We start from the raw sequence: 23,950 nt of genomic DNA on the forward strand, positions 1-23,950 counted from the left end.
TATTTAACTGGAGGTGATCACTATGGGAGTATATGTGAGGAAGAGTTGAGTGAAAAACAAAAAGATGGTTATCACTCTATAGAGAAAACAATCAGAGAAGGGATATAGGGATTAATGAGGAGAGTACAATTTTAAGTAGGGTGATATTTGTGAAATTAGAGATAATTCATTTTTCCAAGAAGAAACTAGGACAAATTGAGAAGCAATAATCATTAATAAAAGACATAATTCTCCAGAGTAGGAAAAAAAAAAAAAAACTAACACAGTTCATAAAATGGAATGGCACACTGTATTCCAAGCAAAGTGAGTGAAAACAGATCCATACCCATTAATATTGTCAGAAAAATATTGAATGTTGAAGATAAGCCATCCTATAGGCATCCAGATAGAGAACATAGGTTATTTATTTAAAAAAAAAAATGAAAATCTGGCTACTTAGGTCTTTTCCAAAAGAACACAGGCCAAAAGGATATTATAGTCCACGAAGTTCATATAACCAACCAAAGTCACATTTACACGTGTGAACAAGTGTGGAAGACTCAGAAAATACCATTTTGTCCTCTTAACAACAACAAAAGGTCAAGTTTACTCTTAGCTTACTGAGAATGACACAAGAATGAGATGAGCAATGATACAAGGAAATACAGCAACCGAAGTCTAATCAGTTGTTATAAAAACAAGAAGAGTAAGTGTGAAACTAAACAAACTCTTTTTTTAAAAAAAAATTTTAATGTTTTATTTATTTTTGAGACAGAGAGAGGCAGAGCATGGGCAGGGGAGGGGCAGAGAGAGAGGGAGACATAGAATCCGAAGCAGGCTCCAAGCTCTGAGCTGTCAACACAGAACCCGACACGGGGCTTGAACTCACAAACTGTGAGATCGTGACCTGAGCTGAAGTCGGATGCCCAACCAACTGAGCCACCCAGGCGCCCCTCTAAACAAAAACTTATTAAAAAAAATTTTTTTTTATATTCATTTATTTTAGAGGTAGAGCACAAGCAGGGGAAGGGCAGAGAGAGAGGGAGACACACTCTGAAGCAGGCTCCAGGCTCTGAGCTGTCAGCACAGAGACTGACGTCGGCCTCGAACCCACCAACCATGAATCATGACTTGAGCTGAAGTAGGGCACTTAACTGACTGAGACACCCAGGCACCCCTAAGCAAAAAATTCTTGAAGGAGAACATCTTATAAAAATATTCATGTATTAATAAATAACACTTCCAGAGGAAGATTTAAGGTAGATAACATGAATAGAAAAAAGCCAGAAGGAAGACATACGTTAAACATAAGGAAGATACATGAATAAAAAAAAAAAGAAACTGTATAAAGTAAAACTCAAGTTAGCAGAAGAATGTCCTATGTATTTTTTGAGGACTTGCAGCTTATATTTCAGATGCCAGGGATTCTAGTAAACTAGTTGTCTTTCTTGTTCTATATATTTTTTAATTATCAGAAACTTGGCTCTAAGAAGTCTAGTATACAACATGAATAGGTATCACAAACAATTTGTAACATCTATAGGGTCTGTGAAGGAAACACACAGACACACACACACACACACACACACACACGGAATCCAGAAGTCCGACTATTTCCGATACTGTGACTTGCCTGAAAGAATTTTTTTTTTAACTTAATTGGGAAAGGAAGCCTTAAGGTTAATAAAAGACAGTATTCATGACAATATATATAAAATATCCAATAAATTTCACAGGGCTGTTCCTTTTTTAAAAATAATGTTATTTAATATAGGTTTGTGATATGGTGGCAAAAATGATTTACTAATTTGCTAATTTCTTTCTGATTATGGGGTTTAATCCTGTCACAGAATTTTTAAAAATGTGCTTTAAGTTTATTTATTTATTTTGAGAGACAAAGAGCATGAGCAGGGGAGAGGCAGAGAGAGAGGGAGAAAGAGAAGGAGAGAGAGAGAAAATACCAAACAGGTTCTGATTGCCAGTGCAGCGCCCAATGCAGGGCTTGAACTCAAGAGCATTGAGATCGTGACCTGAGCCAAAACCAAGAGTCGGACTTTTAACCGACTAAGCCACCCAGGAGCGCCTAATTCTAACAGATATTTGAGTATCTTGAATAATATACTTCTGGCTATCTTCAGTAAATGTTGTCTTTCTTAGCAGAGATATTGAAAGTTATTGAGAGGTGATTTTGAGATTATGCTCCCTGAAATTTGATAGTAAAATGCATTAGTCTAGGTTGGGAAAACCCTTGAGTCCAGCAGTATCTGAAATGGAAGACATGCTGAATTTGAATGCTCTGTTGCCCCTATTTGGAGGCAAGGGTATAACAATTAACAGTTACCATCTTCTATAGTTTGGTACTTTTAGCCCAAATGTGCATTGTCAAAGAGAAAGTCACAACAAAAGACAGATAAACTAAAAGTCTGCTAAATTTCTTATAATATAAAAATTTGAATTTAGATACATTTTAATTGTTTTTTGAAAAATTTTATTGCATTCAAATTTATATTGTTTATACTGTCATAGAATGACACTAGCTTTCAGCTGTGTATTATACAGCATAGAAGCTGATTTTCCTCTTTCACATTTCATGCTTTCTTTCATTTTGTAGAGCTAGACTGTTTTTTCCCTTCTGAGACATCACAATGGTACCTTGTGAGGTGATGTTAGGGTATGAGGAGCTGAGGTGTGTTACATACTGGGGTAGGGAAAAGGCATAGTGTGTACTTCTCCCTCTCTTATATCAGCTTGTTCAGAAGAATTGCAATGTAGTCCTTGCGTATTTGTACTCTGGCCTTAGGCTTAAAAACCTATGTAGTGTGAGATCATTCTGCCCCTTAACAGGTCCACAATATTAATGAGACCCTGTTATATGTCAGGCACTGTCCTAGGTACCTGGGAGGAAGAGACACATTAAGTAGGATATGGCACTATAATAAAGAGATCAAAAAATATAGTGGATTAAACAACAAAGTTTATTTATCTTATGAGAAATTTGGATAGGTGTTACAGTCTTGGCTCGCTGGCTGAACCATGGTGGAGATTTAATGTCTTATTCTTTTGTCCTCAAAATAGGACTTCCATTTCATGGACCAAATGGCCACCCCAAACTCATTTCAATTTTGCATTCTAGCCATTGGGAAGGGAGAAAAGCCAAGGGAAGACATGTCCCTCTTTTAGGGGCCCTATCTAGAAATTACATGTGGCTAGTGCTCATATCCCATTACTAGATTCTAGTCACATAGCCACGACTAACTACAAGGGAGGCTGTGAAAGGTAGTCATTAGCTGGATAGCCATGTGAAGTATAACCTTTACAGGCTATATTGTTAAAGGAAGAAAGAGAGAATGGATATTGTTAGGTAACTAGCAGGCTATTTACCAAGTAGTGAACAAAATGATCATGAACTTTGGCTTCAACTTGGCTTTTAGCTTAGAATTACTCCTTTAGACCTAGTCATAGTGTGCATGCTGGGTATATAGCCCTTTCACTCCACCTGCCAACACTCCTCCTCCCAGAAGCCTCAACCTAAGGGCATTTAGGTATAGGTTACTATGGAACTTACAATATATTAACTACCTTTCTTCTATTATATCCCAACAACTACTGTTTCTACATATTCCATCCAGTGTCTACACAAGCTGGTTAAGTGTATGTCTCTCATTCTACTATGAGCTCATTTTAGACAAGATACCTTAACTGAATGAAAAAAAATTATGTTGAGAACAAAGCCAAGTACAAGTAAACATCCAATAAATAATTTGATAGATTTTTGTTAAATTGGTAGTGAAAGTTAGCACAGGAACTGGGTACTGAACGGAGCAAGAAAACTCAATTCGATCCAGCCCAATTTAAATGTAAACTGAGCCTACATTATTGCTACTTTTCACTCTCTCCTCACTATGACATTTATGCGCTTGTTTAGTTTAGGGCTACACAGAAGAATGACCATGAACATTGACTTAGGAAAGGGGAGTCAGGAAATTGTTCACCTTCTTGATCATTTTGTCAACTTCTTTCTCCCAAGGGAGATATTTATGTAGCCCACTAACTTCACTAGACTGAATAAAATATATCTTGGTGTTTTATTTCTCTATAATTTCTGTAGAAAACATTTGCATACATGTTCACAGAAGGAGAGAATCTAGAAAAGAAACTTAATTTTCTATGCTACTATATAAAATTTAGTCAGTGAATCCAACAGAATGATGGCATGGACAGGAGAAAAAAAAACTGTGGGGAGAAAGAGAAGAGAAGGGAAGCAAGAGAGATCTATAATGATTTTGTGTAATTTTTTCTTTGTCATACATAGCCACTTACCTTTGTGACAATGAGGGATGAATAACTAGAACTGTAATACAGAGTAATACATTGAGAGCCAATTACTAATGATATAGGAACTCTAAAAAGCAACACAACTAACTTGTAGCAAATCAGCCAGAGTTTGAAGGAAAAGCAGATTTATAAAATAGTATCGCCTAAAGAACATCCACAAAATCAGAGACATAATAATGGCCTTAAACTTTAAACTGATGAAGAAAGTATTATAAATTGTATCTTCTGACATGGAAATTCTCCCAATGGTTGGAATTTTATTTCAACAGAACCTCTGTTTCTGAATTAAATGTCATAAATCTGAGAATTGTATTCACTTTTGCCACTTGATCCGTTCGGTAGTAAATTTGTGGTCAGCCTCCATGAAGTTTCCAGCCACCCTCAAATTCATAGTTCAGGTTAGTCTGAGTAGTACCCTTTCCTTTTAAAAGATTCTTCTTTGGGACTTGTCCACACTGTCCTATTGCAGCTAGGACTCAGCATTTCTGACCTTGGTAATGCTCTTGACATTGTTTTGGGTTTCTTGGCTATTACATCATAAGTTGGCAAATTATATTTTATACCAGAATTGTAGAGATACAAACCAGCCTTAATTTCAACCCAGAAGTCGTGTTTTTCTTTTGTGGAGATGATGAAATAAGTACCTTTATGAGCAAATTTTCTCTGTTTTAAGGTTAAAATCTCACACTTAAGAAGATCCTCTCAATTTAATTTTAGTTTTGCTGGGGAGCAAGAAAATGAAGTGAACAAAAAGAGAAAAACCTGAAAGTAACTCTGTCCAGTAGGACAAGTGTAGTGATACCCAGTTTGACTAGTGGGACAGACCTGCCAAAACACGGGATAGATGTATCTCATGCTTATATATTATGCTTATATCTATGCTTATATCTAATGCACTTCCCTTTTTGCTGTTCCAAACATCATAAAGATGATAAATATATATAGGATACTTTAGCTGACGGTATACCTTATGGTTAATTATGAATCAGTTTGTAATGAAATGAATCGTGTGAAGGAAATATCAAGGATTATGTGATCTCTAGGTGGTAGCCCTTTTGTGATAGGATCAGGCAGTTGGAAGCTATACCTTTATGTCACATACACCCACGGATGTATTTCTGAAGCATTTAAGAAAACAGCCCAGGTTAGATGGAAGAAGCTATTTCTATCACACTCTATGAACACAAAACAATAATAACATAGAAAATGAGTGTAAAGGAATAAAATACAAATTGCATGGAATAGAAATTATCCCACTAGCAACAAATACGCCATTTGAAAGATGGTATAAATTGAAACCATTAGGAACTGATAGTAATTCTTAATTCTTCGGTCTATGCTGTAACCAGCTGGACACACAATGAATGCTGGGTCACCTTTGCAAGGAGTATATGCTATTCTTCAGCTAATTGACAGAGGCATAGAGCTATATAATGGCAACGTTTGTCACCATTACCTCCAGAGAAGGAGACAACTGGGTCAAAATCTGGCTCCACCACTGTCTAAGCTTGGACAGGATATTTCATTTAATTTGAACTTAATTTTTTTATTTGTAAAGCATATATTAATATTCATCATAGTATTTTGTAAGGATTGGATGGCATAGTATATGTAGGCAGCCAGTGCATAGTAGTTGTTCAGTAAATTAATTGCTGCCCCTACTGGCTTGTGGTTCCTCACTCAGTACTGTCTGCAGTGGGGTGGGGGAGCACTAAGTCAGGTGAGGAGTCTACAGGAGTGCCTGTGAAAACTGAGGCCAAACACTAGCTAAACAAATAAAATGGGATTTATCGTTCATTATTTTTCAATTTGCCCTTTGTGTTTCTTTTGACTAGTGGTGAAGATCATGGAGTTGGGGAAGAGTAAGTAAACACTGTTGTTTTTGTGATCTTTTCTCCTTAGCGTTCACCCAAATTTTCATAGTCTTGATGACTGATTAGGTTTTGACAATTAACTGTGAACAAAGAAGAATTGTAAATATGGTGTAACATGCATGAACCAACGAACGGTGTTTTATTTTGTTCGAATTAGCTCTCTAGGGGCTAATATGACCATATTCTAGGTATTAATTTAGCTTATGTGGCTCCCACTGAAACTGTTTTGGTTTCTATGGAGACTTTTGCTCTGGTTTACTGGTATATAACTATTTCCTCACCTTTTCATTTCCTGAAATAGCACCAAGTACAGTATCTAAATTTTGACTAATATAAATCAAAGCACATGCTTTCCTTTCAGTAAAATCCTCTGTTTCAACATGTGTGCAGGATTTTCCTTTTTAATGCATTAGACATCTGTTATTGCTAATGGGGATAAAATGTCACATGTTAAAAACAATAAAAGTTATTAAAAGCAGTGCAAGTTTGAAATATTTTGAAATTACTTGTTAGAAATGTACTTTTTTTCTTTTAGTGTATGACAGTTTTCAAACGTGAATACGAAAAGTCCATGAAAATGAATATGCATATGAATATGTAAAGTTTTGGGGATCACACTCACTTGGTTCTAATATTAATCCTTTTAAAAAATGAAGTAAACATCAAATGTCAATACAATATGAGCCTTCACACACACATGCACACACACTCATATATGCATTGTAATTCCCATGGGGCTAAATAGGAAGCAAAATTTGGTACTAATTGTTTAAAAACCAGGAATATCATTAGAAATAAGTATAGTTTACTGTAGTTATTTTCATTAGGAGTGCGTTTGTGTGTATGTGTGTGAATTGTGGGTGAACTCAGCTGTTTTTGAGAAGGCTCACAACACTGTTAAAATTTCCATTTGCATTTTCCATTTCAGTGTCAATAAAATTGAAGTGCATATTTGTGAAGTACTTTTCCTTTTAGTTGTTAACTCTGTGTATTTAAAGGTAAATTTAATCCCTATCTTTCTAATTAATTTCAACTTCTCTTGCATGTTGAGGGTCAATGTCAGAATACTTGTTTTATTGAATACAGATTTATAATAGAAAAGCCCTCTTTTCCCAAAACCCAATGATTGCATTTATATAAAACAAAACAATAACTGGGAAGCGAATCAAGGCTGTTAAGAGATCAGGTTACTGGATATCCTTGTAGGGAGAGAAGGGTAGTAAGTGGAGGGAAGCATAAGAGGGGCCTCTTATATGCTGATAATGTTATGCTCTGTGGTATCCAAAGAAAAATATTACAGAATATCATGTCTAAGTATGTTAAATATCTAGTTTTAAATGTTTTAGTGCTAAGAAGGCAATAGTTCTCACTTAAGTAACACCGTCCTGACATACAACTAGCAGAACTCACAAATTTTACTGTGTGGCTATTTTTAACATAAAATGATTTCATTATTTTTATTTTTTTGTTTTGATGACATTTAATAGTTCTCTTAAGAACTTTCAATCCTGTAATACAGTATTGTTAACTATAGTTGTCATGCTGTATATTAGACCCTCAGAACTTATAACTGGAAGTTTGTACCCTTTGACCAACATCTCCCCATTTCCTCTGCTCTGCAACTCCTGGCAGCCACCATTCTACTCTATTTCTATGATTTTGGCATTTTTAGATTCCACATATAAGTAAGAACATACAGTATTTGTCTTTCTATGACTTATTTCACTTAGCATCATGTCCTCAAAATCCATCACTTTGTTGCAAGACAGAATTTCCTTCTTTTTTGTGACTGAATAGTATTTCATTGTATGAATATCCCACAGTTTCTTTATCCACTCATTTGTCAGTGGACACTAGGTTGTTTCCATGTCTTGGTTATTGTGAATAACGCTGCAGTGAACACGAAGGGTGCAGATATCTCTTCCAGATAGTGGTTTCATTTCCTTCAGATAGATACCCAGAAGTGGGATTGCTGGGTCATATCATAGTTTTATTTAAATTTTTTGAGGGCCCTCCAAGCTGTTATCCACAGTTGCTGTACTAATTTAGATTCTCACCAACAGTGCACAAGGGTTTCCCTTTCTCCACATCCTTACCAATGATCATTATCTCTTATCTTTTTGATAATTGCCATTCTGATCGGGTGTGAGGTGCTATCTCATTGTGGTTTTGGTTTACAATTTAATGATGATTCATGATGTTGAGCACCTTTTTATGTACCTGTTGGTCATTTGCAGATTTTCTTTGGAAAAATGTGCATTCATGTCCTTTGCCCATTTTTAATTGGATTATTTGTGTTTTTGCTGTTGAGTTGTGTATATTGTGTATTTGTATATTTTGGATATTAACGGCTTGTCAGATAGATGGTTTGCAAATATTTTCTCTTACTCCATAGGTTGTCTTTTAATTTTATGATGGTTTCTTTTGCTGTGCAAAGCTTTTTTGTTTGATGTAGTCCCACTTGTTTTAAAATAACGTTAGACTACAAAAGATTGCTAGAAAACTGGAAAAAATACAAGCAAGTACAAAAATGACCAGTTTTCCTATAGCATATATAAAATGAACATTTATATATATAAAGATATGCATGCATGCACACCTATATTTACACACATTTCCATATGAATACTTTTTCACGTATCATTTATTGGATTCATCTTCCCATAGCACAGTCTCTTTTGTACATCACCCATAACAGTTTAAAACCAGGACTTATATTAAAGGTATCTAGGTTATTTTCTCAATTTTGATGTTATAAACAATACCCAGATACATCTTTTGTAATCTACTCTTTGTACATAGTATTGATTATTTCCTTAGGCACCAGTGAAATTTCCATGAGCAAGCTGTAAGAATCCACAGAATGTCCCTAATGTTATAAAATCTGGCTTAGATCTTCCCAACTAGAGCCAAAGTTCAGAGAGCATTCTTGAATCCTTTATAATGCCTTTCTTGATATGGTAAATTACCTGAACTTCAGATAGTCTTGAATCTCTCCAAGAGGAAGTAGCTCTGCTCCCAGGGAAAATTCTGTTTTTCTCATTGAGTAAATGACCCTCATCTAATCAGTGAGTGTTCTGTAGGTTTCCTGAATGGCAATTCCAGACACTTTCTTTTCTACAATTTACTGGCTGCTGGTCTTAGTAATTATATGCAGGTCTGATATACTAATGTGGAGCTAATGTTCAGTTGATAATTGGAGTAATTTTGGGGCTTGTTTTCAATATATGTAAAGACAAAGATGCCCACTTGAATTCTGACAAAGGTTAGAAAAGTTCAACAATCATTAATATTATGACCATATGAAATATTAAGGAAAGAGATGGCTATTAGTAAAAAACAGTAAAACTACCAAAGTATGGAGAAGGAAGACAAATGAAACCATTTTTAAGATTTGAGCTAGTAGTGAAAAAAATTTACATATGTACCATCCATTCTAAAATACATGTGAAGGCATTCTAATAAAAATCCTTTCACATGTGTGCATGTTTGCATGCATGTGGCTCATACAACGGGAGAGGGGTTATAACCATAGAGAAGCTCTGAGGATGTCGTGGTTAAAGACCATGAGGTTTGGACTGAGATATTTGGATGTAATTTGGGAAAATTTTTGTTGTGTTTTGTTGTGTAATACACTTGAGTTCTGGGTATTTTTCAGCCTTTTTCATGTTAACTTTAGAAGCAGTTGATTGAATTTGATGAAATACAATATACAAATAAGGGTATGAAATTTAATTTGTGGTTGTGTCATCTTGAAAAAAAGTGGCGTCCAATATGTATATTTTAACTGAGCTCATCTGCTCTAATTTTAATAAACTTCGATGAGATTAAACAAATGAATAGTGATGAAAGAAATGGTATGGTATGTTCAATAAGATCTACAATTAACAAAACCACTACTTGTCAAATGCTTGTTAACTACAGTTACCACATTTTTTAGTAAACAATATGAACCCATGGTGAGAATATCTGAAACTGGGTATGTTTCCCAAGTCAGAAGAATTTTAGTAAGTTTCAGGAGGCCCTTTACCATCAACCCTCAAATAAACCATTTGAAGCTGAATCAAAGCTTTTGAAAGGAACAAGATATAATTATCCTTTTGTCTTTCTATGCAAGGAAGAAAAATTATTAAAATAGATGTAAAAAAGGTTACCCATTTTTATTATTTTATTTTATTTTTTTAGAGTTACCCATCTTGCTTTAAATTTTTTATTATTTTATTTTAGAGAGAGAGAGAGAGAGAGAGCTCAATCAGGGGAGAGGGGCAGAGGGAGAGAGGCAGACATTCTTAAGTAGGCTCCCCGCTCAGCGTGGAGCCTAATGTGGGCCTTGATCCCATGACCCTGGGATCATGACCTGAGCTAAAATCAAGAGTCAGACACTCAGCTGACTGAGCCACCCAGCTGCTCCTAGAGTTACCCATTTTTAAATGTTGAGAAATTATGTGTAAGTTCAGGTCAACTTTATCTTTTCAAAACCTCCTATTTAAATTGCCGGTAAGTTTAGGCCAGAATATTCAAAAGTTTTCAAAGATTTTGTATAAATCTACTAGCATCAGAGTGAAAAAAATTATGCGAGTAAAGAGGATAAAGCCAGGCACCAAATTTTCAAAAAGTGTAAATGGCAGAAATAGCACAGGATGATGTCCCAGAGTGCACTTCTAGATCCAGCTTCCCTCTCTGCTGCTGCTCCCAAGAGGGGCCTTTTCTCTTTTCCTCCCTGACTGTCCTCAGTGGAAAGCAGGTGGTGGTCATTTAACCTTCTTAGGTGCACAGGGACTCCTATGTCCCTCGGGGAACCTAAAACAAGGCATGACCATGTACTCCATTCCATTGATTACGCTGAGTTCCAGATTTTCATACTTCCTGTTTGTCTAGATCTGATCAGGTATGCATAAATGCTTGGTAATTGAAGCAGTCCTACACAACACCACAGCTTTCAAGTTGAATTTGCTCAAAAATAAATCCCAGAGGATATACCAATAGAAGTATCAACTTTTCATATAAAAAGCTTTATATGCAAATTTTAGAGGTTATTTAGAAATGTAGGGTTTACAGTGGCTTTCCTGGCAGATCAAAGATTGTGATTACATGTCATGAACCAGAAACTTTGCCTTTAAATTTCTATGCCTTGGGGCGCCTGGGTGGCTCAGTCGGTTGGGCGGCCAACTTCGGCTCAGGTCATGATCTCGCGGTCCGTGAGTTCGAGCCCTGAGTCGGGCTCTGTGCTGACAGCTCAGAGCCTGAAGCCTGTTTCCGATTCTGTGTCTCCCTCTCTCTGACCCTCACCTGTTCATGCTCTGTCTCTCTCTGTCTCAAAAATAAATAAACGTTAAAAAAAATTTTAAAAAATAAATTTCTATGCCTTAAAAACAAAATTAAACAAAAACACACTATTCTGATGGCAGATTAAATTTGCCACAAATGCCATGCTATTTAAAAGACTGATTCTGTTTAGGAGAAGCAAGGCAATTTATTATTGTTTCTGTGTGTGTTCTCTTGAGTCCTTCTAAAAGGCTGAATTGTCATTTTTCTCTGTATACACATTGAACATTGAAATAACATAAACAATAATAATAACAGCATTCCCTAAATATTTACTTTGTGTGGGGCACTGTACTAAGTACTTGATTTAACTCCTCTGATACTTTAAAGAGTTCTGTATTTATTACTTGTACTTTACAGACCAGGGTAGGTATTGAAGCCCAGACATTTTAAGTGAGTTATCTAATTTTGTAAGTGGATCCTCCACCACTCAAATCCATACTTGGGAATGTATTTGGTCAAGGAATCCAGAATCAGATACTCAATTCTTGGCTATGACCTCTACAGGTAGAGTCCTGATTTTCGTTCTAGGATACACATAATACCATGCACAAAACTTGTTTTCACTTTCATGAGACCCTTGAAGAAAAATTATAGAACAGGACATGAGTCAAGTATATGTGAATGTCTCCCTAAAATTAATGATAATTTACATTTCTAAGGTGCTCTATAGGTTCAAAGAAATGCCATAGTAATTATCTGATTTTTTCATTTTTTGTTTTGAAATAATTATAGATTTATAGGATCTTACAAAGGTGGTACAGAGAGGTTCCATGTACCCTTCACTCAGTTTTCTCCATAGGTTACATCTTACATAACTATAGTACAATAGCAAAGCCAGGAAATTAACATTAGTGTAAAAAGGCAGTTTTATGTCATTCTGTCACAAATGTGGGTTAGTGCAACCACTCTTGCAATTAAGATATAGAACTATTCGATCAGAAATTATCTGATTTGAATAAATGCACACTGTTGTGGAAAATATATACTAAACTGTAATATCTAGGCTGCTGGTAAAATAAAACTTCTGTGAATGAATTCTGATCACTTTTTCTCAGATTTAAAGTGACTTACTTATGCTTTCTTTTTAATATACATGTTATTGCAGTAGCACATTAAAGGAGAGGGTTTTGAACTCTCTGTTCATTTGTTGGGTGTGTATTGTTTTACTTAGAAAGATACATGGACCAGGACTAAATGCTGGCACTCAAGTATTCCAGGAATAAGGAAATATTGGATAATTAAAAAAAATCTGATTTTTTTTTCAATTCATTTAAAAGTATTATATAATGAGTTCTGCTTTTTTCTATATTATACGCTCATGTATTACCATTGGTGGTAAAGGTGATGCTTTGTTCATAGAACAGTTCTTTGTTGCCATAGAACTGGGATGGTTATGATGATAATGGTGATGATGATGATGATGATGATATTTTAATAGTAGTTACCATTTAGTGAGTGCTTGTAAAGCATTTACTCTGCATACATAATTCAGTCAATCCTCATAAGAGCCCTGTTTGCTGAATATTATTATTCCTAGTTTAACGATGAATAAATTGAGGGTCAACAAATTTAAGTAAGTTTTACTAGCTTCTAGAACATGATGTGATGTACTTGAAATTCAAACCCACTTCTGTCAAATTCCAAAGCTTGTGTTTATAATCATTATGTTCATCAAAAGAGTTTTGTCTCTTCTTTTCTGGCAGGAATGCACTGAAGCCACTAGAGGAAAGTTGTGGCTTTAGAATATCCATGGAAGATTATTTCAAGGCCTCTTCAAAAACTTACACCAGTAGTTCACCTTTCCAGTTTCATTGCGGAGACTGTATCCCTCTGGTACATGGTAAACCCATGTCCACGTTTCTGATCCTCAGTAAAGATAAAAATAGTTTTTTTATTTTTACCATATCATTTCTACTTAAGAATAATAATCATATATTCATTGACAAATAACCTCAGCCCCTAAGAATTTGGTCTCAAATCCTTGATGGGGTGTAAATCTTGATTGAACCTGGGAAAGTTATTTAACTTCTCTATTCCATCGTGTCTTCATCATTACTAGGTGATCATAATGTCTATATCCTAAAGTTATTATTCGAACTATGTAAAGAACGCAACTCAATATAAGTAAGCAATACAATAAATATATGGTTACATATATTACTACTTATTATTATACATATTATTACTTCGTCCAGACCTAAGAATTCAATTATTTGGTTTTTCTCCTCGAAACCGTTTCTAGCTTCTCCAATATTTCACTAAACTATGGGATTAAATATAGCCAACATTTCACTAAACTGTAGGACTAAATGTAGTCAATTAGTTCAAGATATGATGAGTAACAAAGACAGCTTGTGATTTTACTAAGTTTTGGAGAAGTCACAAAATTATCTGCAGTAAAAACAAATTGTGTAATCATATCCATTCATTCGTTCATTCAAACACATGTATGTGATGTTGTTGCCTTTTATTGTTCACCAACTGTTTGATCTATTTCCAAATTCTTATAGATATTTTCCTCCCTTTTGAAGACTGGAAATTATAAAAAGCTGTCTATAACAGCTGCTTTGAGGTCATCTATGTTTGCTGACTGCAGGTGGAAATCTCTTTCACAGAACTCTAAATAGAAGGTGGTAAAATTTGGCCTTTGAGGGAGCCAGACTCTACTAGCCTTTTGTATAATTTATCATCCACAAAGTGTGTTAAGGTGCTTTTGATCTTTGGAAACAATATCTTTGAAAACAATGTGTTGCTTATATGTGACCATTGGTCCTGTTTAGGTTATCTTGGTATCATGCTGATTTTAATGAGTGAGTGAATTTTTAAGATGGTACGCTGATGACTCAATTTAATAGAGGGACTCTAGATCGTGTTAAAATCCAATTTGGGAGGATCAAATGAGAGGAAGTATGTGAATGGTGCTTTGAAAACCATAAAGCGCTAAGTAACCATAAGTCATTTTATTCTGATAATTTCCATCATATTTATTAAATTCTTGGTTTCACTGAATATTAAAAGTTCTATGCTTTCTGCAAGAATTGAAGGTGGAATTCTGCCAAATATTAACCATAAAGAGTGTTTTAAAATGTGTTCATACTATTTTTTGCAATTATTTATATTTCTTTATGGAATATGTTTCAGGTACAGAACTAAAAATTTGGGGTCACAGGGAAGATTGTGGAATTTTATAGGCTTTGGTTTATAGATACTTGAAGTCTTTTTCCATCTTTCTGGTATTTTATTCATTTCAGCCTGCATGGGTTTTTTTCCCTTCCTTCTCCTCCTCCGCCAGGTTTGGTTTTGAGCTTTGGATTCAAAGAAACCCCAAAGTCAAAACAAAATGGTCAGAACTGCTGACTTTTGTTTTGTAACCTTTTTTAGTTCAGCATTCACAGGAAGAGAGGGCGCTGACCAGAAACTGGGACTAACTTCACCCAAAATGTTGGCAAAGTTCAGAAACCTTTGAGTGAACTTGCACCAAGATATAGATATGTACCAAACCTTTAACACTTTTCTATTTTACATTAAAGAAAATTTAATGAAATGTCACCCTATAAAAAGGAGATTTAGTACTTAAAAATTCAACATTAATCTGCCAGTTATTTTTGATCAAAATAAAATAATTTGCATTTTGTATTAAGTACAGTCTCTTAGTTTTTCAAATTGCAGGTCCATTTTGAAAGCCTACATGTGAAATGTACTCAAGTGTTTTCATTACCTTTGAAATTTTCTTTGAAGATTTGTAGTTAAGAATAACAGTTATGCTAAACGGTGCTTATCAAATTTCATCTCAGAATTTTTATAGTTTTGTTATAAACCTTCCACCACATTGTTTTTTATAATGGAAATGCTGACAAATGCAATAATAAATAGCAATAAAAATCCTAGGATCTTAATTGTATGTTCATGCAGAAATTATGCATAAATACTAACATAATATTTGATTCAGTTTTCACTGCTACTTTTGCCAAAATCGGCTTTCACGTTGGGCAGCTGTAAAAGATGATCATCCTGAATGGCTGCCTGTTGATGGCAAAGGCTTCTGATTTTTACTTTTCTTGGAAAGTCTGATTATGTCTTTCAAATATGATTTCATTTAGATCTTTTTTTCTTTGGTATAAATGTCTAAATACTACTAGTAACCTGAAAATTATGGGGAATTTAGTTTGAGACCAAAAGGCAGGTTTCAGTCAGTAAATTGTATATAAATAAATCACCTCTATGCAACGTCTAAAATGGTATTTAGATACCAAATGTCCAAATAACTTTTAGGTTTCAAAAACATTATTAAGAATTTCCAGAAGTAATTGACATTAGGATTTTTAAAAACTGGTGGAAAGTATTAAAAAACCAGTATCTACTGATATTTTATTGGTGTTAGTTTAAAAGATAAAGAATAAAACAATGTTAACATAGGTTACGTTATACTAAAAACAGTTGTGTTAAAACATACACCGACAGGGGCACCTGGGTGGCTCAGTTGGTTAAGCATCCAGCTCTTGATTTTGGCTCAGGTCATGATCTCATGGTTCTTGTGATGGAGCCCTGAGTCAGGCCCTGCACTGATGACACAGAGCCTGCTTGAGATTCTCTCTCTCCCTCTCTCTCTCTCTCTGCCCCTCCCTGTACTCTCTCTCTCTCAAAATAAATAAATCAACATTTAAAAAAAAAATACAAAGTACACTGACAGATGATAGCTGCACTTGTGGTGAACATAGCATAATGTATAGAGTTGTTGAGTCATTCTGTTGTACACCTGAAACTAATGTAATATGTGTGTCAACTAAGGTAAAAAAAAAAAAAAAGAATTAAAAAAATTAAAAGTATGCTGAATTTATGGATCTAACATGAAAAGAACTAAAACGGTCGCATTGCTTAGAAAAGTTGAGTGTTGAGATTTGGAGGTGTAGTGGATTCATGTTCAAAATGCAGATGACTTATCTCTGTGGATAACTTGGTGTAAGAAATAAGTCAACCCATTTCTCTGTGTTTACAATCCTTGTTTGGCTTCAAAGTATTCTATCAGTACAATGATTAAGAAAATGCCTTAAGTGACTTTGCATTTTAGAGCAGCTTCTAAACATACAAAAAATTTACAGAGAACAAAACATTCATGCGATTTAACAGACTGAAGGATTGTGGACATAATTCTTCTGGTAATAATGGGGAAATCACTTTTTATTTGGAGGCTCTTTAGATTTTATTTATGTGCTGAAGAACTATTCACTGTAAGATATTATGTGCTTACTAAGAACGTAACAAAATGGTCTGTAACATGAGGGAGAGGATTAAGCATGATGGATGCTTGTATTTACTCTTTAGGACCCAGTGGTTTAGAGGTCCTTTGTCTACACACATTTCTTTCTTTAATTTCTGGTTTAAAAAAAATGATGATTCCTGGATTTGAGCCATTTTTAAAAAACTTAACACTTGTAGATTTTTTTTTACATGATGTTTAATTCTCAGGGGGACTGTAAGGGGGAGAAATAAGGAAGCTTCTGCAAGTTCTTTTAGTTTTGAACTCATTCACACTATATGTAAAATGTTGACACATTTTTTAAAAAAGTGGTTAAAAAATAACTGAATAAACATGAGGTATTGATGGAGACACTAGCACTCCATAAGAAGATAGGGAACAGAATTCTGTTTAATGAAAAGTTCAGAAATAATTATTTTTGTCAACATATTGAAATGAGTAACTTTAAATTTATCTTTAAAAATACAGATGTACTGGCCTCAGTAGCCAAAAAGTTGTCTAGAAAAAGAAGTGGAAATGAGTAATTTTATTTTATAAAACTGATACAGAGGTCATTGTCTAAGTTTCAGTTTATTTTGTACAGTGACAAGAGAATAAAAATATACTCCCTAATTTTGCTGTTTTTTTTTTTTTTTTTGGTCTTACCTGGTTACATTTTTTTCTTTTACCTATTTATCCTGACGTTCCTATGGTAGAGGTGGAAAAAATCCTAGTGAAAAGACACAGTCAAAATAAGAAATTGTCTCTGGAAGACAATTAGAATTAGTTCTGAAATGACAAAATTTCGGAACTAATTCGGTTCCTACAGATAGGAGAACTAGAAGAGTTTTAAATGCAGACACTTGAGAGACTAGTAAATCCTGGCAGTGCTGGTGGGAAAGAGTGTGGACTGGCAGAACCTACCTGGAAGGCAATCTGGCCATTTGTAGCCACAAACTGAAATGTTCATTTGATGAAGAAATTTTATTTCTTATTCTCTAACATCAGGAAGTTATCACAGGCAGACAAGACATCTAGAAGAATGCTCTTTGCATTGCCATTTATTTTTTAAAAAGGAAGTATCTTAGCTATGTACCTGTAAAGGACTGGCATTAAGCTGTGATACATCGTTATGACAATAAAATACAGTAATCAAATTATGTTTGAATAATATTTAAAGTCAGGGGGAAAGGGCTCTTTCTATACTGATGAGTGTGGGGAAAGATCAATATCCAAAAGTACCTCAAATCTGTTAAGCATATTTAATTCATATCTATACAGAAAAAAAAAAGACTAGAAGGAAATAAAAATGCTAACTATGTGGTGATGTGGAATGATTTAAATTTTATTTACTTTTTTAGCTTTTGTTTTCCAAACTTTCTAGGATAAGTATATATTAGTTATTAATAAAAATATTTCTAAAGGTATGATAGGGAGAATGTGTGTGTGTGTGTGTGTGTGTGTGTGTGTGTGTGTGTTTGGGTGCACAAAGGTGTGTGAGGTGAAGTGGCAAAATAAAGAAATACGGAATTTGCAGTTGGGTGGGCCTTGTTCATTCGGATTCCTCTCCTCACTTACCTACTCCTATCTGAAGAACCCCAGTTCAGGTGTTAGCAGGTCGCCCAGAAGGAAGAACCGTGGAATGGCAGAGGATCCAAACTGAAGATGGGTCCTCAACTTGGTCCTGCTTCAACCTCCTCTCCATCACACACATATTTGCGAAGTGGAAGCATGCATCTCCTCCTCTGAGTTTTGATTTTCTTGTTCCTAGTTGTGACTAGAAAGGAAGCTGTCTTCTCTACCTACAGATAAAAATGTAAAAGTGCGCGCTGAAGCTGCGCCGAGCCTGGGAAGACCAGGTCCTTTTCCCGGAAGCGCAGGGGAAAGTCCAGCTCCGCGGCCAAAGCTTGTAGCCCAAGATCCTGGCAAGCCCAGGAGCGTCCCCGCCTGTAGGACTGGAGCTCTCTCCGTCCTCCTCTGAGTTCGAGCATCAGTCTCCGGGAGGAACACCAACAAGGTTTCTGGTTTTGCGCCTTAAGGCGAAGAGAGGGGAGAATGATGTCCCTTCTAAGAGGTCGCTTGTCCCCTGGACTTCCGTTCCTTCTTCACTTCCTTCCTTCCTTCCGTCTCTCGACAAGCCTAAGAGGATTGAACAAGAGGTCCGGAGTCCCTCGGCCTCCCAGGAGACCCTCCACCCTGCGCCCCTGTGTCTGTTCCAGGACCTACCTAAGCGCTCGGACGGGGAGCTGAGCGGAGCGCCTGCACAGAATTGGACAGCACAGACTGTTGAGGCAAAAAAACAAAAAACAAAAAACAAAACAAAAAAAAAACACAAAAAAACAAAAAACCAGTAGGAATGTCTATTTTATTCTATTTTTTTTTTTTTTTTTTTTTAAGGTAAAGAGAAGAGTTTGGACTCCGTAGAAGGCCCCGAAGTCTACAGTTTGGGGAGAAGATTAGCTCCCCACCCACCAGGCCGGCAGAAACCGCTTCTGGGCTGTCGCCTCAACAGGCCCAGCGAATTCTACCTCCTAAGGCGCCCCAGGCTCCTTAGAAAGCAATCGCGTGTATGTTAACTCTCCGGCTGCCACTCTTCTCCATAGCTGTGGGGATTTCTCAAGTCCGGACCAAGCTCCAGAAGGCCAGACTTTCTGTCTTAAAGAGTCCCTCCAGGTCTCTCGGCCGCACCCTGCTGGGTCCTGATGCACCCCCAAGCCCGCGCACGCCCACGAGAGGAGGGGACAGACACCTCCATCCCACCCGGACTCAGCCGGTTTCCTTCTTTTCGAAGCTCTCCAAGAGCTCGGTCATGAAGGAAATGTAGACGATGGCCAGGCGTAGGGTCTCGATCCGGGACAGCCTCTTCTCGTAAGCAAAAGTGGGCACCTTCCTTCGCAGCTGGTCGAAGGCCTCGTTGAGGTTGAACATCCGCTTCCTCTCGCGGATGTTGGCTGCCTGGCGCTGGGCATAGGTGATCACCCTTTTCCTCTTGGGACGGCCCAGCGGGGACGCGCCTCTCCCATGCTCCTCTTCCTCCTCCTCCTCCTCCCCCTCGTCTACTTCGCCCTCCTCTTCGGGATCCTCCTCCTCAAAGCGTGCCAGCCTCCTGCGTCTTCCCTCTCGGAGCACAAGGTCTCGGTCCCCAAAGGGAACACCAGGTGCGAAGTCGCAGAGGAGTGGGTGCCCCGGGGAGGCCAGGGACAGGTCTGCGACGAAGTCCAGCACGGTGGCGTCCACGCACCTCTCTGGATAGGCCGCCATCGCGTTGCCTTGGCCCTGCCTCTCATCGGTTTCTCGCAGGGAGGGGCGAGATTCTGGTGAGGGGCTTCCTAACAGCTCCCAGTCTGATGCGGCACCATCACCTAAGGGCCAGGGGAATTAACATTTATAACCAAGCTGATAACAGGATTAGTGGCACCGATAGGGAAGGCTCTGACAATGTCCGTCCTCTGGAAACTGATGGAAAAAGACAAGCAAGCTTGAGCGTGCTAGGAAATCTCAAACGGATAGGCCTCCAACGCTGAGATCCTTTTCTCTCGCCACCTGGGACAGTTCCTTTTTGGCAACAACCCCCGGCTCTTACCTGCTGTGCTTTTTGTGTCTCTCCTCACCCCCGCAGCCAACTAATATTCTTCAGGCTCCTTATCTCATGTAGCTCTTTAATTTAGCTTTGGATTTTCAAAGCGAGGATGTTTTCCACAGCTCTGGCTTCTCCTTGGCTTCAGAGTAGAAGTCCCGAATCTTGCCACCCGAGGCTGCCAATGGGTCTGAAACAAGTGCATGTGCTTTTAATGATGTCCTGAAGAGGGGCCCTGTCTGCCAGGGGTCGAGGAGAGCTGTTTGTCTGGTATCCCAGTGCAGCGGCTACTGAAAGGCAAGATCTTCCATTAGCTTAAGTAAGCACGGTAGGGGGGGCCGAGAGCGCATTCCCCAGAGTCGCTGTTGGAACCGGCTTTCTCCTTCCAGGGCATCTAAACGGCTCTCCTGCCGCGTTACAAACCCTGACTTCCAAAGTCTGTTTTGTTGTAATCAGCCTAACGACTGAGATACTTGACTTTCCTTTCCCTACTTATATCTTCCTCATGTAAAGTGGAAGATTTTAATTCAGGGCAAAATGATAATGGGGTGGGGGGGAAGGAAGCTCATAATATTTTTCTCCCGAGTGTGCTTAATTGTGTAACCCCAGCGTGGCGGGGGGGGGGGGGGGGTGGGGTCGGGGGGCAAAGCAAAAGCAAACACTCGCGCCCCAAAACAAAACAACTTCAATCTCCTCTCAAAAATGCGATTTACCCTTTGATAAAGCAATAAGTCGATCCGCTCACTTTCTGTTGAGAAGTCTTGCAATGTTTAAATTGCCGCTCGGTATTTGTGAACAAAGATAAATCTTGACTTCCATCTGGGTCATTTTCCTCATTGATTTGTACTGCCCTACAGGACTTACCAGTGGAAACTATGCTGTATTGAATTCTATTTAAGGGAGATTTTAAAGTTATCTTTATATCATATTTTTGAGACGTAAAGATATTTGAAATTTGGTGTGACGAAGACAAAATTTTACTAATTTCATATTATCGCTAATATTTTAACAAAGAAGTGTTCATTTTTCCTTCTTTGCCAGTAGCTATATTTATTTAATTATTCGGCGTAGGGATTTTTAAGAAGACACAGAAGAGCAGAAAAACATGTTAGAAAATTGTTTTAAAGATAGGTTAAAAGAGCCTAAAAAGACGAGTAAAGAGGCGCCTTGGTTCAAGAAAAAATTCCTGAAGACATCAATTCCTATTAAGGAGGGAGTTGTATGACCGTTCAGTTAGTACATTGGACAGCTCCCAGAAACCGCCTATTTCTAACAGGTCAGCACAATTCCTTTTCTTCCTAACCTCCCAGTTTGTGCTTCCAGATACTATTAAAGCAGTATCGTTATGAATTCTTCTTTTTCTTTCATTCATTTTTTAATACATTCGTCTCTGTGTTCTCTCTTGTTCTTTTGTCCTTTAGTTGATTTTCTTTTCTCTTGCATTTATTTTTCATGCTCCAGTGTGCATTGTGATAACTCAGGCAGAGAAGAATTGAAATTTATGTTCTTGAAAGATGTTAATGAAAATGAGATTCTTGATTATGATTGCCTGTTGATTTTTACCCAACCTCTTTCAAAGAGCAGACTGAAAAATAAGAAAAAATGAATTGAAATTTCAACAGTGGCTAAAGAATAAGTAAATGGGAGGATTAATTTGATTTGTAGTTGTTAAATGTTTCTCATAACTTTTCTCTTAAAAATTTTTTTAAATGTTTATTTATTTTTGAGAGAAAGAGAGAGTGCCAGCTGGGGAGGGGCAGAGACTCTTTCCAAAGCAGTCTTCAGGCTCTGAGTTGTCAGGATAGAGCCCTACATGGGGCTCAAACTCATGCCATGAGATCATGACCTGAGCCAAAGTCGAAAGTTTAACCAACTGAGCCACCTAGGTGCCCCATAACATTTCTGTTTTAAATGCCAACATAAGTGGATTAAATACCTCATCTTGTGAGAATCTAGTTTGGCAATAAAATACATTAGGACACTTACTGAAGGGAAACATGACAGATATTTAGAAGTAAAATTTAATACCATAGGTGTAAAAAGCTATCATGGGAATCTAAAGAGGCACTTCTCTTGGATTTTTTGGATTTTATGAAAGGGGATGAATATTTCAACAATCTTATCACAAAAGAAAATTAATGAAATTAGGTACTGTAGCAGAATTAATGGAACACTACACAGGATGGGGTTGAAATATTAATATTAAAATATTAGGAAACATAAAAATATCTTAATAGGTATGTCTGTAGCAGTAGTTTAAAAATACCTCTCTCTTAATTTTAATCATAACATCCCAAGAAAACACTTCTGTTTATACCACAATAATCTGAGTTTATCCTTTAAGGTTCTAATCATGGTGACACAAATGTTAAAATCTAAATTATAATGACTGACTCTATTTTTTGTTTATAAGTATAATGATAGAATAGAAATAAGTGAAATTGTTTTTCTCTGTTTATTTTGAAACATCTACTCTTTTTAAAATGCTTTTGTGGATATTTGGTTTCACAGTAAATATACACAGTAAATGTAATAAATTTATAAAAATGATTTAAAACATTTCATCCCTTTGGAAGGAACCATTAAACCTCAAGAAACTTATTCATTTTATTAAAATATTTACAAATGGAATAACTGCCTTTTCTGCCATTTGGAAGCTCCAGGAAAATTTTCAGGAAATGTAAAAGGAAATAAATTCTAGGGTTTGTTTATATTTAGAGTTAAGAAATTCTTGCTTACATTCAAACTAACTGCTTGCTATTCTACTTATAATCCTGAGTTCAAATGAAAGTAAGGGCTCCTCAGGATGCTGTAGTTCAGGGATTGGCAAACTTTCTTTAATTGGCAAAATAGTAATTTAGGCTTTTTGCAAGTCATAGAATCTCTGCTGAACTACTCAGTTTTGATTTTGTAGTATAAAAGTAGCCATAGACCATATGTAAATGAAAAAGAATGGCTGCGTTCTCTAAAACTTTATTTCCAACATCAGGCAGTGGGCAGGATTTCACCCTTGAACTGTAGTTTGCTGACCCTGCCCTATTTAATAAGCCTATCTTCACATTCCTTGGGATACTTATTAGGGGGACTTGCTAAGATAAGACACTCAAACATGTAAGCGAATATTAAGTTGTTGAGCATGTATCTTGTTTACATGTGTATATGTGTGTTGGACACATCACACATATGTGTGATGGACAAGGAATGGAAAAATGCTCCTGAAGTGAAGCAACTGAATCTGTAGGTACTGTCTTTGAAATTACACTGAGGTGTTAGAGTAACAAGGAGAGGCTCTGCATGGGAGGCATACACCAAGCTAACATTACCATTGCAGAGACTCAAGGCTTATTTATAGTCACTGAAAACAAATACCAAATATGATGATATGCTCTTTAAAATATTAGTATTACTAGGTTTTGGGTGAATTACACTTAAGTAGAAATAAGTAAAGAAAAGGCAGAATTCCCGGAAAGCAGTCTTTTACTTTGTGAAGTGCTTCTAATTGTCAAAATCCATTCAATGAAGGCAGCTGCTTCAAGAGGCTTATTTATCATTTCCCTCTTATTTCCACCTAAACCACTCTTTCCCCCTCATCATTGTGGCAGAAACTGCTCAGCATTCCCT

At 36.7% G+C, this 23,950-nt stretch overlaps 1 protein-coding gene across 1 annotated transcript; it reads right to left on the reverse strand.

The window, feature by feature from the left end:
- Nucleotides 1-19,190: 19,190 nt before the first annotated feature.
- On the reverse strand, nucleotides 19,191-20,358 carry FERD3L (Fer3 like bHLH transcription factor). The gene has a single exon (XM_060627254.3). The coding sequence runs from the start codon at nucleotides 20,011-20,013 to the stop codon at nucleotides 19,519-19,521; it is 495 nt and encodes a 164-aa protein (XP_060483237.1). The 5' UTR covers nucleotides 20,014-20,358; the 3' UTR covers nucleotides 19,191-19,518.
- Between the last annotated feature and the right edge of the window lie 3,592 nt (nucleotides 20,359-23,950).

Source organism: Panthera onca, chromosome A2 (assembly GCF_046562875.1).
Source record: "Panthera onca isolate mPanOnc1 chromosome A2, mPanOnc1 haplotype 2, whole genome shotgun sequence".
NCBI lineage: Eukaryota > Metazoa > Chordata > Mammalia > Carnivora > Felidae > Panthera > Panthera onca.

What these genes read in the sequence shown, in the direction of transcription:
- FERD3L (XM_060627254.3), bottom strand. Translation starts at nt 20,013, where the DNA reads ATGGCGGCCTATCCAGAGAGGTGCGTGGACGCCACCGTGCTGGACTTC.